Below are 12515 nucleotides of genomic sequence, written 5' to 3'. Positions count from 1 at the left end.
ATGAGACACCCTTTTCTGCTATGAAAGGAACACTGTGAGAACCCTCAGCCTTAGGAGCATCATGTAATACTGGTGACCTGGTATGCTGCTTTTGTTGCAAGGTGGCATAATAGTATCCATTCAAAAGCCTTAAAATATACGCGATGTGCATTTCTAGAACTTGAATCAGCTCACATACAATTCCTAACCATGAAAGAAGGCTAACATGATGTGGGAGTCACACTGGTTCAACCATGACTCCCCCCTGCATGTTAACATTTTAAACCACTAGTAACGACAGGTGAACATGAAGAATACTGACTCAGCAGCTGCAGGGGTACAGCCTGCTCACCCCACTCCAGTCTTTGCTAGATTTGGCCACAAGCTTTTTGCATGTATCACCTGTCACAATAACTCAACCATCATTTACCCCTGTCTATCAAATGATTTAAAAGGAAAATCTTTTATATTTACTCTGGTATTCCTTAATTTTTAAGGAATCTAATGTGTATTTTTATTTAGATTTCTGTTGTTATAGGTTTCAGTAATCAGCACCAACCCCACTTTTCTATATGCCCTGTATTCTACCCTAAGGATATAATCACAGATGTGCACAGAAGTACATATAATAAAGTTTAACTTGGCATTCTTCCTAGAAATATAAGTTATTTTCCATTAAGCATCCAAGAATAGGTTGTAATGTCTGCTAAGGACTCTAGTGAAAATAGTAAGAAACAGAACTGGCTAAGACAGAACAGGGGACAAAACTACTTCCTCCCACCACACAACCACTGCCCATGGTGGGCTGGGATCCCTGCAGAGAATCCTTCAGATTAACCTGGCCCCAAATTCCATGTCATTGATGGGGTCCAGACCCCTCTAACATCCTCCCAGGCCTACCCGGAATTTTATTTCTCCCCAACCTCCAGTTACAGTCAGAAAAAGACACCAAAGCAAACACCGGGGGGCCAAGGAATTGCTCTGCAATATTTGCTTGTTCTGATTCCCCCAGAAGGGCCCTAGAACAGCTGGGTACGCAAAGCTTTGGAGTTGTAAAATAAAGAAAATGCTCATTAAATGCACACAGCTATCAAACTGAGAAGAAGTGATAATCACCTTTGAGATGATAAAGATCAATTGGCATGAAAGAGAACATAGCTGTTTACTGATTTTTTAAAAATAAAATTACAATTTAAGATTAAACTCAGTAGGAAAATAAATTAAAACTATTTTAAATGGGATCAAAATGATTTCTAAGTAATCTTCCAAATCAGTGGAAAACAAATGGCTAAGTCAAGAAAGAAAATTCAATGGGCAAGCTGGAGGGCAAAGGTTGAGGGACTGACAACTGGACAAAGCCCCCACCCTCAAGTTCATTCCTTCCAAATGGGAGAGCTGGTCTTCCAAGGAGTGAGTGGTTACCTGCTATTACACAAAGAAACCCTACAACGTAGAAGTTTCTGGGTCTATTCCAACAGTCAAGGTGACAGGTCAACCAAACTACTGAATTAAGTGGTCTTAAACAGCATCAGATCCACTGACCTGTTCACCAGAATTACCAATTTACTAAAAATTTTTAAGGAATATTTTTCTTGAATACCATCAATATATAAAAACGTTCTTTAAGAATATTATAACATTTTTCAAAACTTGGTAAATTAATCAATTGGCTGACAAATTTTTTTGGGTGACTTGAGCCCTTTTAGGGCCACTTCAGATGACAGTGGAAAAGTTAACAAAAAAAAAAAAGTTAGGGTGATTAGGGCTGTGAAGACTGTTATGGTTCATGACTCTTCAGATGAAGTATTGTATTTACATCTTTGGTAGCTACAACTGTCTCCATCCAGACTATTCACTGGGTTATTCTAATGGTCATCTCATTTCTCAGAAATGCATGGAAGAAATAACCGCAATAAGTGCTGCTAACAGGGAGGCAAAAGTTCTGACACTAGTTGCTGGTAGGTATGTAGCACAGCTTGTTTAGACACTAAGAACCCTTCTACTGGGTCTCTACATGAAGTTAAAGAACTGAGTGTCTCACGAGGTAATTTATGCTTCCACCCAGACGCTTTCATCACTGAAGGGCTATACTAATCACGTTCTAGAAAAGACTGCTGGTTGGAAACTCATACAGAAGAGAAAGTTAGATGACCTTAATTGAGAGTACATGCAATATCTATTGTTGTGCCTGATACTGAAGGACCGTTAAATTTTTATCAATTTATAGTTTCCTGATATTTGTTACATATAAGTATTTTGTGCTTAGGTTATGTTTCCCAGCTGATATACATCACCAAAACTAAAGATGAGGAGTTTAAATAGTAGAAGCATTTATATAACTACTGATAAGAATTTTAGATGAAAAGTTATTCTTCGAAGGCCCTGCATACACATTATCTCAGGTGGAGACAATAAGATGAGAATACAAACACCTGGACACTAATAATTACAGATAAATGCTTACCACTTGCTAACCTTTCCCCATGTTTTCCAATTCAATTACTGAGGCACAATTAATAGCCACAGAGTGCTTTTCTACAGAAACTGCTCTTGTGGTGAAGAGCTGGTTTGACTAGTCACTAGTTGCTTCCATGAGAATGAAAACAGCACTCTCCTCAGTCCCAGGGCAGAGGGGAAATACCAGACCACCAGTGATTTTTAAATCCTCACTTGGGATTTGAGTGAGGACAAGAGGCTACTGTGCGATTATACAGGAAGATAAGCATCTCTGCAGGGAAGTGCATGGGTACATGAAGCTTGGGTGCATGAAGCTGATCCCTTAGTGATGAGACTGGATACAGGGGACAGAAAATTATGAGACTAGGACAAACAGGGGAAGGTGGGATAGGGAAGTCTTCTGAAGTACTGAAGTGGACACAAAGACCAACGATGTGACCCCACCCCACAGAGGTACAGCTGGGCATCAGGTCACTCACACTACAATAGACATGGGCTCTCAAAAATATTATTTTATCACAGCCACCAGAGAAGCTTGTTAAAATTGCAGATTCCAGTGTGAGATTCCTCACATAGTGACCCCACACATCCACTGTAGTGGCAAACCTCATCTAGTCTCTTTTCCCCACTGTGATCAACCACCTCCTAGCCACAATCTCTTCTAGCCCAAACCACTGCAATGGTCACTGCCACCCAATGCCCTCCCTGAACTGGCTTCTGCCTGGTCCTCACCATCCTCACACTGCTCTCCCCTCACTTGCGAGTCATCATTCCCACTGGACTGCCAGTTCCTACACAAACCAGTGCTTTCCCAGTGCCCTAGGGTCTCCATGGCTTCTGCTCATCCTTCTGATCTTGCCCTCAAACGTCTCTTCATGGTTCAGCCTTCTTCGATGGCTCCATTTAAGGGGGTGTCCCTGTGTTAACGTCAACTACTACATGCTACTCAGACCTGTTGGGGCAGTTTGTGTTTTGTAATTATTTGTTTTACATCACCACCACCTCCCCCCAATTTCATAAAAGAGGGGAGAGCTCTACATCATTCACATAGGCATTCCAGGTGTACCTGGGCCCAGAAAGGGTGTTCAACAAATGTGGCAAATTAAGTGAATGGCCACATCCCTCCCTTTCTTCATACTGCCCAGTGATGGTGGAATCCCCTAGAAACAAGGAGAAAAGCCAGAGCTCCTTGGTCAATGACCAGTGGCTTATATCATTCCGTGAAGAACTCAAAAATAAAGGGCATCAGAATCTTGGCCCTACCTGTTTTGAAGACCAAATCCAGTTGGGTTTCAAAAGATTACTCCCCATAGCATGACAAAACACATATAAATTCAAGGCTCTGTATTAGTCTCTTTTTCATTAATTAATGAGATTTTTGGTAACTATTTTCCCTCACTGAGTAAAAACCTCTGATTCCAAGAGGCCAGATATAATTTAGAAAATCCAAGAAAAATCACAAAACATGTTCAAGGAACTGCAAACAAGCAATATAAGCACAGGCTAGTGAGCACTCCCAGAAGACTTAGAGCTGCTAAAACATGAAACTAGACATAATTAAAAAGAGCTCTAAGCTTTGGAGACAGAAGGCTACAAAGCTCTGAACAAACCAAAACTCCCCAGAACCTCAACTTCCTCATCTGTAAAATGGGATGTATAATATTTTTCAAAAGGCTGTTGCAAGAATAAGGTAAAACACAGGGCGTGATGGTACTTAAAATGATGTTAGGCAAACTGTGTACTGGCCCTCCTGCTTTTTTATCAGCCCCCTCTTATTCCTGCCCCAAGAGCATGAAAGCTGTGATTGGGTCAAGCTGCCTCAGAGACACACATACTGGCAGAGCTCCCCACCCTCGCCCAACCTCCGAGGACATCACTCAAAGTCTGCCCTACAAAGGCACCTGCTGTGGGTCTCTCACAAAGTCCACATGTACCCCCATGAAAAAGTGGCAGCTAGGAAAACAGTGCAGCTGCCACAGAATACTTCCTCAGTTTAACATGATATCCTGATATGGCTGAGGGGGGATGGGTGGATAAAGAGAGAGGACAAGAAAGACAGGGAGTTAAAGAACTGATTTTATTCCTGTTAAATGTCATAAGACAGACAGAAGGATGAGATGCTGTTGCTATTGCCTATTTCCCAGAGTGGGAGTGCTCAACTGGAAACAAGTCTGGGGAGGGAGGAAGGGAAGAAGGAATGCTATGACCATCTAGTGGGTAGAAGCCAGGGATGTTGTTGAATATCCCACAATACACAAGACTGGCCCCCACCACAGAGAATCATCCAGCCCCAAATATCAATCAGTGCTGAAGGGGAAAGAAGCCCTACTCCAGGCCAAGGGTCATCCCCACTGTTCCCACAAGCCCTTGCACAGGTGAAGGGAACCAGAACCCTCTTTCCAGTCAAGTCTGAACCTGCCCAAAAAAGTACCTCACTCCCAGGAATCCAGTTCCCTGGAGCAGCACAGGCAGGCAGGGGAACCCAGAACAAAGGGATTCTGCCGCTGAGTTGTAGGTAAAGGAGAAAGGATTGGGAAATAGGGCTGGAGAAGATTTAAAAAGAGAAAAGAAGGAAAATGTTAAGTGAGGGTTTCCTAGGACAACTGTGAAAAAGTAAAAGTTCTTACTCTGAAGCTAAAATGTGCCTAAGGTCACACAGAGCAAGCTCAGGTAATGATCGCCAGTGATGATCATTAGCACTGGAGTCAATGCTACTGCCCTCCCAGTGAGGACTGGAAAAGGAAAGGCAGGCAAGATCAAGGAAGTGTGGGTGCCAAATGTCAGCCTGCTACCTTCAGAGCTCAGAGCGCCTGAGCTAAGGGAGCAGTGGGATTTATTTCAGGTTCTGGATGTATATGGCTAGAACAGGAAAATCCTAGAAGGTCAGGTTACCGGCATCAGGCCCAGGGAAGAAGAGAGTTGGCTGTTTCCGGCCTTGACACTCCACCAAAGGCACAACAGATATTCAGCAGCTATGTAAGCATAGTGAGTTCTGACAAGAGAACACACCTCCCCTTGTCTGGAATTAAGAGTTTCTACTTTGAGGTGCGAAAGGGGTTGTTTTTCCACTAATATCTTGGTTAGTTAGGGCGAGAAGTTACAAAGATAATTCCTATTTCACAGGTGAGAAATCTCAGGGAGAATGAAGACATATGAAACTATCAAGTCAGAAGTGACACCTATGTCTCATAGACAAGATACAGTCCTTGGAAGATGAACGTCCTTTGCTTGACAGTAACACAAATCAGTGGGCTTCTCCTGACAGCCTCAACCACTAACAGAAAGTGTGAGAAAAGCCTGTCTCTTGGATTCTCTTGGTGCTACTACTGAATTAACTATGACTCTGGAGAGAAAGGTAAAATGATTCACAGTCATAAACCTTCTTCCTCCACAAGAGGAGCCTGGGAGAACTGACTGAATCATCTCTACCTAGCCTTTTGATTTCCAGCTCATCACAGAAAATGTAAACTCGCTTTACATCTTATGAGAGAGATCTACTCATAAGAAATAGGGGTTATTTTCCTACCATCTATGACGTACTTTTAGTTGCAGATCTTCACTGTCAGCATGATAAAATTCACACAGCAAACCACCCACAGCTCTGAGAGTCAAGGGCAACTTACCATGTTTGGCACGTTGGTAACTGAAGCATTCTTGATGTCTGCAGGGAAGGGAGGCAAACTAGTGACCACGTTCTGTTTGCTGGGTAACTGAGGGTTCACTCCGGGGGCTCCCATTGGCTGCCCTCCAGTTTGACTAAAGGGTTGTCCAAAGGGACTTGTGTTACCAGTCATTCCCATCTGAAACAAAAAGAGGCAACATCAGCTGTCAGGACAATCACATATAAAAGGAAGTGTCTTAGAAACACTCACTTTGACCCACTGAAGCAAAAGATGTTATTTCCTGTGAAAGCTTTCATATCAATTATAAATTAAAGGCTCATTCTCAGGATTCACAGGATTATGAACAGAGCAACTTGCTCAAACAGCTACACCTTAAGGCAGAAGACTAACGAAGCTGCCTGCAACAACTACACCTGTTCCCTCGTCCTAAACATCACCCCAAGAGCCAGTGCTTTCCCACCCTTTCTCTCAGCCATATTCCTCACCCACTTCTCCGACCTCAATAGTGGGACCAACACATTATGATAATCATTTGGAAAATGAAACCTTCCAGAATCACTGACAAAGAGTTCCTTCAGCTTAATCCTGAATTACTCAATAAGTAATTAGTTTCTTTTAGGTTTCCCCATCAGATTTAAACTAAGTTTCTATTAGATCAAAATGCATAGTAGAAGTACTGTAAAGCAGCGTTATGTCTGGGATATGCTTTAAAATAACCTAATGACAAAAGAGGTAGCAACAAGAGGCCTAGATTACAAATGACAGGTATGCACATGGGGAGTTGTTATATTATCCTAATACTACAAACCTTTGAAATTTTCCATAAGTTTTTTTTTTAAACTAGTGAAATAAAATAAAAAGGATAAAGGCAAGGAAAGGAAGGAGGAATCCCCACCTACGACTCTGCAAGGACCTGCAACCAACCACTTAATTCTCCTCCGGTCCACAGACCTAGCTGGATTCCCTAGGAACACCTCAAGTCTGATTGCCACAGGAGTCAATTTGGGAACCCTTAAATTGATATCCTGATGCTCACCTGCCCCCTTGGGAAGAACAAAGACTAATCATTAAGAAGCTGGATTTTCTCATGGTCTGCCTTTACTCTTTCACGAAGTTGTAACATCCCATCTGCTTACTCTATTTTTCTGGTGTCTTGGTGTGTCTGATGTTAGGAAACTGGGAGGAAGGGATTCCCCGAGGGAAGACTTCCTAAGGGAAGGCATTCCCATTCAAGAAATTGTGGCTTGTTTCTTTCGACCAGCCTTATATTGTGACTGCCGCTCCAGTCCATCCACCAGGGATAATTTAACATTCCTTCTATAAGCTTCAAACTTCACTTGTGTCTTGAACATGACAAACTGCATTATTTCTTTCAGCTCTAAAATTTTAGGTTGCAAACAAATCAACCCTCTACACAACTGACCCTTTTCTGCTGAAATATTTGTATAAAAACACCAATAAAACCAAACTAGTGTAACCAAAAAGATCTGTGCATTTTCATATGTACAGGTGGTTTCCACATGTAGCCCTCACCTTTTGAAAGTGAACATATTCTAGTTGCCACTTTTGCTCTAATTGCTTTGAGTAAATGAAAACAAATTTAAATTCAACTGAAATTCAAATTCGACTGAAATTCTTTCAAAAAGCCCACTAGTTTCAACTTTGAGTTCTGATGACTTAATCAAGGTGAGATACTGGTAGCTCAGTAAACTTTTTAATATAAAGAGCATTTCTGATTCTCAACTAGGTTTTCAGGTGTTATCTGAATCTCAGATCTGAAGCAAAAATTTATATTGTCAGAAAGTATTACACTAAATTAACTCTCTGTAACAAGTACTTCTCTCAGGATTTGTTTTACTGCATAAAATCAAACTGCTGCAACAATTTTTTTAGATAGAAGCCCAAGAATTTGGGGGGAAAAATGGAGTTACAATTTCCATTTCTTCAATTTCATTTTAAATCTACTAGGACAGCATATTCAGAAGACACATGCATCCATTCACCCCTCCTTGAATCCATCCTTGCAGTTAGCCAGGCGCCCCCACACCCTGCTATATGAAAGTAAAGTGTTCCTATGAAACCTTTCATAAGCCAAAATGGTATAGAGCAAAGCAGAAATTACCATTAACTTATATGGAAATTATTTCACATGTTCCCAACCACCCCCCCCAATAACCTACCAAATCATACCAAATAACATATAAAACCTAAAATAACACTAACATATAATAAAAGCGGGAATATGATAAATACACACCACGCTTTGCACACCCACTAATCCACTCAAGCAACAGACTTTCCATTTTATCCATTACGGGATGCCCACTAAAACAGAACACCTTTCTACTTGCAGAATCAGCAGTAATTTCAGCAGCTTTCAAGATTCTCACTCTCTGCATGTGTGTAAATAATAGTATGAATGGTGGATGCAGGCAAGGTCAATGCACACAAAATGTTTATTTCATTCACCATGATCAAAATGTTTAATTACATCCAGTTTTACAGTACACGTAACACCCTCATGAGCTTTCTTAGGCTTTTCTGACTTTAGGATACATCTTGCTAATGGATGAACAACATAAATCAAGAGAAAGCCTGAATGCTCAGACACAGTTCAAAGCAACAGCAGCTTGATGTTGAGATGTGGAGGGTGGTTCCTGGGAAAGGAGCTTGGTAGGACCACTCTTGTGGCTCGGGGTGTGCACTGCCTCTATCATGTTTGATGCAGAACAAACTCTGAATACTGTTTTCACTTTTCACACATTTTCATAGATGTGAAAATCCTCTTCATATTTTCTCCAGTAACAAAACAGGTACTAACATAGGTCTTTCAGAAAAGTGAAGTGGCATAATGTGAACAAAGAGCAGGGGATACCTATATTTACCCTGCTCCTGCTGTGAGCCAAGCCTGATTCTGTATAGACAATTTTCCTACTTGTCATGTAGCTCACTCCTTACAACCACCAATTTGAAAATCCAGGTCACTCTGGAAGTTTCTAGCATCAACAAACCCAAGTGGATGGCAACTGGGATGGGGGTGGGGAAGGAGAGATAACTTGTCCTTCCAGTCACACCAACAGTCCAAGATAGTTGCCCCTTTTGTGCGGAGAGGAAAATAAATACCAAGAGACCAAAGAACTCCCAAAGGGGTCCTTGTGGGTCTCAGCATGATTCAAAAAACCTATTTCTAAAACACTGTACACACACACACACACACACACACACACACACACTTTTTTTTTTTGTAGAGAACTTTTATGAGATTTAAGCCAAACTGACAACATATGCCGGGGAGCAAGATCTCAAATTTTCCTTAAAACACTGCAAATATTTTTGACAACATTCTTATGATCACCCTGCCACAGTGAAAATACAGTGGGTGTGTGGTCTGTCTAGTACACTGGGTACTACTTGCCTGGTGAGCCTATGGGGCAAAAAGCATTTTCTAATTGGCTGAATCAAAGTGTTATGGAGGTTTTAGAGCACTCTGGTTTCATCAGGAAATTTTTCTTAGCCTTTCCTTTTTGATCATCCAATAGTGAAGGAAATATATCAACAGGGTCTTGATCCTCACGAGGAAAGAACCAAGCAAGGGAAAGTCAAAGATCACAGACAGCAGGGAAGGAACAAGGAATATCCAGCTCGCAGTGGACTGACTATACATTTAAAAAGTAGGAAACATTCCCCTCCTGAGCCTATGATAACACACACACCTCAGAGATGAATAAAGGCAAGTCCGGGCTACCTGTGTGAGCTCAGGCTCTATGGTCAGGGCTCAGGTCTCTCAGTCGAGGGCCAACCTCAGCTTTCCTTAACGGGAGTTAACAGGAAGGAGACCAAAGGACAGTCAGTCTTCCAATAGGCCACTGCTACCCAGCTCCCAAGTAGGGCAACCACCCCGCTCCCGATTCCCAAGTCCCAAACCATCTCCTGGCAAACACTGGTAGAACCAAAGGCTGTTCTCCAGTCCTAGAATAAAGTTCGGGTAAAAGCCAATAGCTTCTAAAGACTTCTATTCTACTACTGTTGTCCTTTGATCAGATCAGACATTCCCAAGTCTAGGCTAACACACAGATTTTTAGCATCAATGCTCCAACAAAATAGTCAAATCAAGATGTCTAATTTCAATTAATAAAAATCTACATATTTCTTTTAATTTCTTGACAGTTATTTGATATCAATTTAGTAAACCTGGCTTTTATTTTCAACTGAAGTTTATCAGGATTTGGTTTAAGGCTGCTTGAGAGCCACTATGTACCTTTCTCAAAACAATTTAAAAAGTAGAACAGCAGAAATAAGCAACTGTTAAGTTGATAGTAAAAATTTATATAAATTTATATAATTTTTATGACTAAATTAAAGCCCATGGGAATGAATATTTACATTCTGCTTTATTCAGTAATAACCCACACATGTTAAATTTTCCTTTTACTCTATTCTTCCACAGCCCCTTTAAGTATTTAATTCAAGTTTAGTCTCAAAAAACAGGGGAAAAAAGTTAATTATATTAAGTTCCTAACAAAGGCAAGCTCTCCTATAATGAAATCTAAATTAAAGAATGCCTTATAGGTCTATCACGTTTTCCCATGAAAAAGCATTATTGTAACCAAGTATATAAATCAAATGTTTGAGAATCTTCTTTGTCTGTATCTATTACTTTAACAAAAGAATAAAGACATTACCTATATACAAGAAAAGAACAAACTAGATAAGAAAGGAAAAAATAGCAGTTTCAGATCTGGAGGCCTGCTCACCCCTCTGCTAAGGATGAAGATGAAGTATTTGCATTAGTATGACACTAAAGCCTAAGATCCCATGAGGAAAAACTCTTTACAGTTTAGTTTTTTAAAAATGTGAACAAGGCCAACATTATTAGCCTTTATGACCAAAACAAAGATAATGTCTGGAGCAAATTCTAGAGACGATACCTGGTCCATCAGTCCAAAACTGCTGAAGTTGAGAGCTGTCTGGCAAGTAGGTGAGTAACAACTATCCACACAAGAGAGACAGGGTAGAAGATGCTTCCCTTTCTACTCTGAAAGACAAGTACTATAGATATGCCATGGAAAGTACAAAAAAACTACACAACCATATGGCATTGTCTGTCATAATACTTATAAGACAATTTATCCTGAATCTGTCTTGTACACAAAACCAGGATAAAATTTGCCTTCCTGAACATATGTCTCCTCTGTGTCTTCAGGCCCCAGAACATAGTGAGTGCTTAATTAGTATTTGGGGAAGGAATCAAATAAACAAACACTCTAAGAGACTACTTATCAGGCAGCCCCTTGAACAACAAAACCCCCTATGCTGGCCCTGAGGGCACAGGCAATCAAAGAACTCTGCGCCAGTCACAAAGCCAGGCACAAATGAAGGTCACCATCAGCTGGAGGGGGAACTAGAAGCAGCAGCAGTAACAGTCTCCTTTCTATTTTCTAAATGTCTGCCATGAGGATTTTAGCTACTCGTTGGGGTGGACAGGCAGTCCACTTGCCCATGCTGAAAGACTGAATGTAATATGCCCTCAGAGTTGGTTTTAAAGGATGATGACAGATTTGTGTCCTATCAGAGTATATAGGGAATCTGGTCTGGCTATAAAACAAGTCTGTGCTACATCCACTAAGCCAGCAAACCCTTGGCTCTGGTACAAGGTCCCAGCTATGACCCAACCCAGAGCTTTCCAATAGGTGTGCTGAAATACTTATCCATCAGCTTTAGTGGTCACCTCCTTTGCTGACCTCTGTATATGGAACAAATATTTTCATTTTCTACTTGTGTCATGATATGACAACTATCAATATATTAAGAAGAAAACAAGCCCTGGGCTCCCAAAGAACAGGATGATTTTATCCACTACACTAACCTGGAGAATATCTCTACTACTCACCAAACTCATCTCATCAAATAAGGCGACAAACTGAAAACCAAAGGACTAATTAGGGTCTAAGGAGAAATAACACTTATATTAAAAGGTTTAGACCAAACTGAAAGGGTATAGAATGGATCATCAAAATTGTTTCTCCCAGAATAGTTTTCTACAATAGTAGCAAGGCAAGTATCCATTTTCTTGCTCCTTTGTAGGAAGAGGACAAAAAAATGCTTGCTTTGCAGTTAGGACCACCATAGGTTGTAAATCCTCTTCCATTATCAGCAACCCAAACTCCCTTGGGATAAGGCGTGAGCCAAGGACTGTCTGGGCAGTTTGTGGTGGGTGGGGTGGTGGGTGGGTGGGGGGGGTGGGGTGGGGGTGGGGTGTGTGTGTGTGTGTGTGTGTGTGTGTGTGTGTAGGGGATAGGGTGGGTGGAGAGTGGTCACACCTGTCCAAATTTTGTGTGGTATTTCGAAAAGATTTTCAAAGAGGGTCCTAAGAAACTACCCCCCAGCCCCTCGCAACTCTTGAGGAAGGGCAAATTCTCCCCAGATCTCACATAAAGCCCTTTCCCAGCAGTATCC

The 12515-nt window shown here is 41.3% G+C and overlaps 1 protein-coding gene across 2 annotated transcripts in view; it reads right to left on the bottom strand.

The window, feature by feature from the left end:
- Positions 1-12515, bottom strand: part of LOC107521673 (CREB binding protein) — a 120483-nt gene that overhangs the window by 62447 nt on the left and 45521 nt on the right. For both annotated transcript variants that reach the window (XM_036226118.1, XM_016166579.2), the window contains exon 3: positions 6060-6236. In XM_036226118.1, coding sequence (XP_036082011.1) covers positions 6060-6236 — 177 coding nt within the window. The remainder of the gene's footprint in view (positions 1-6059; positions 6237-12515) is intronic.

This window comes from Rousettus aegyptiacus, unplaced genomic scaffold, assembly GCF_014176215.1.
Source record: "Rousettus aegyptiacus isolate mRouAeg1 unplaced genomic scaffold, mRouAeg1.p scaffold_m13_p_8, whole genome shotgun sequence".
In the NCBI taxonomy this organism is placed as follows: domain Eukaryota; kingdom Metazoa; phylum Chordata; class Mammalia; order Chiroptera; family Pteropodidae; genus Rousettus; species Rousettus aegyptiacus.
The sequence above is the reverse complement of the archived record's forward strand: the minus strand, read 5'-3'. Positions and strand labels throughout refer to the sequence as shown.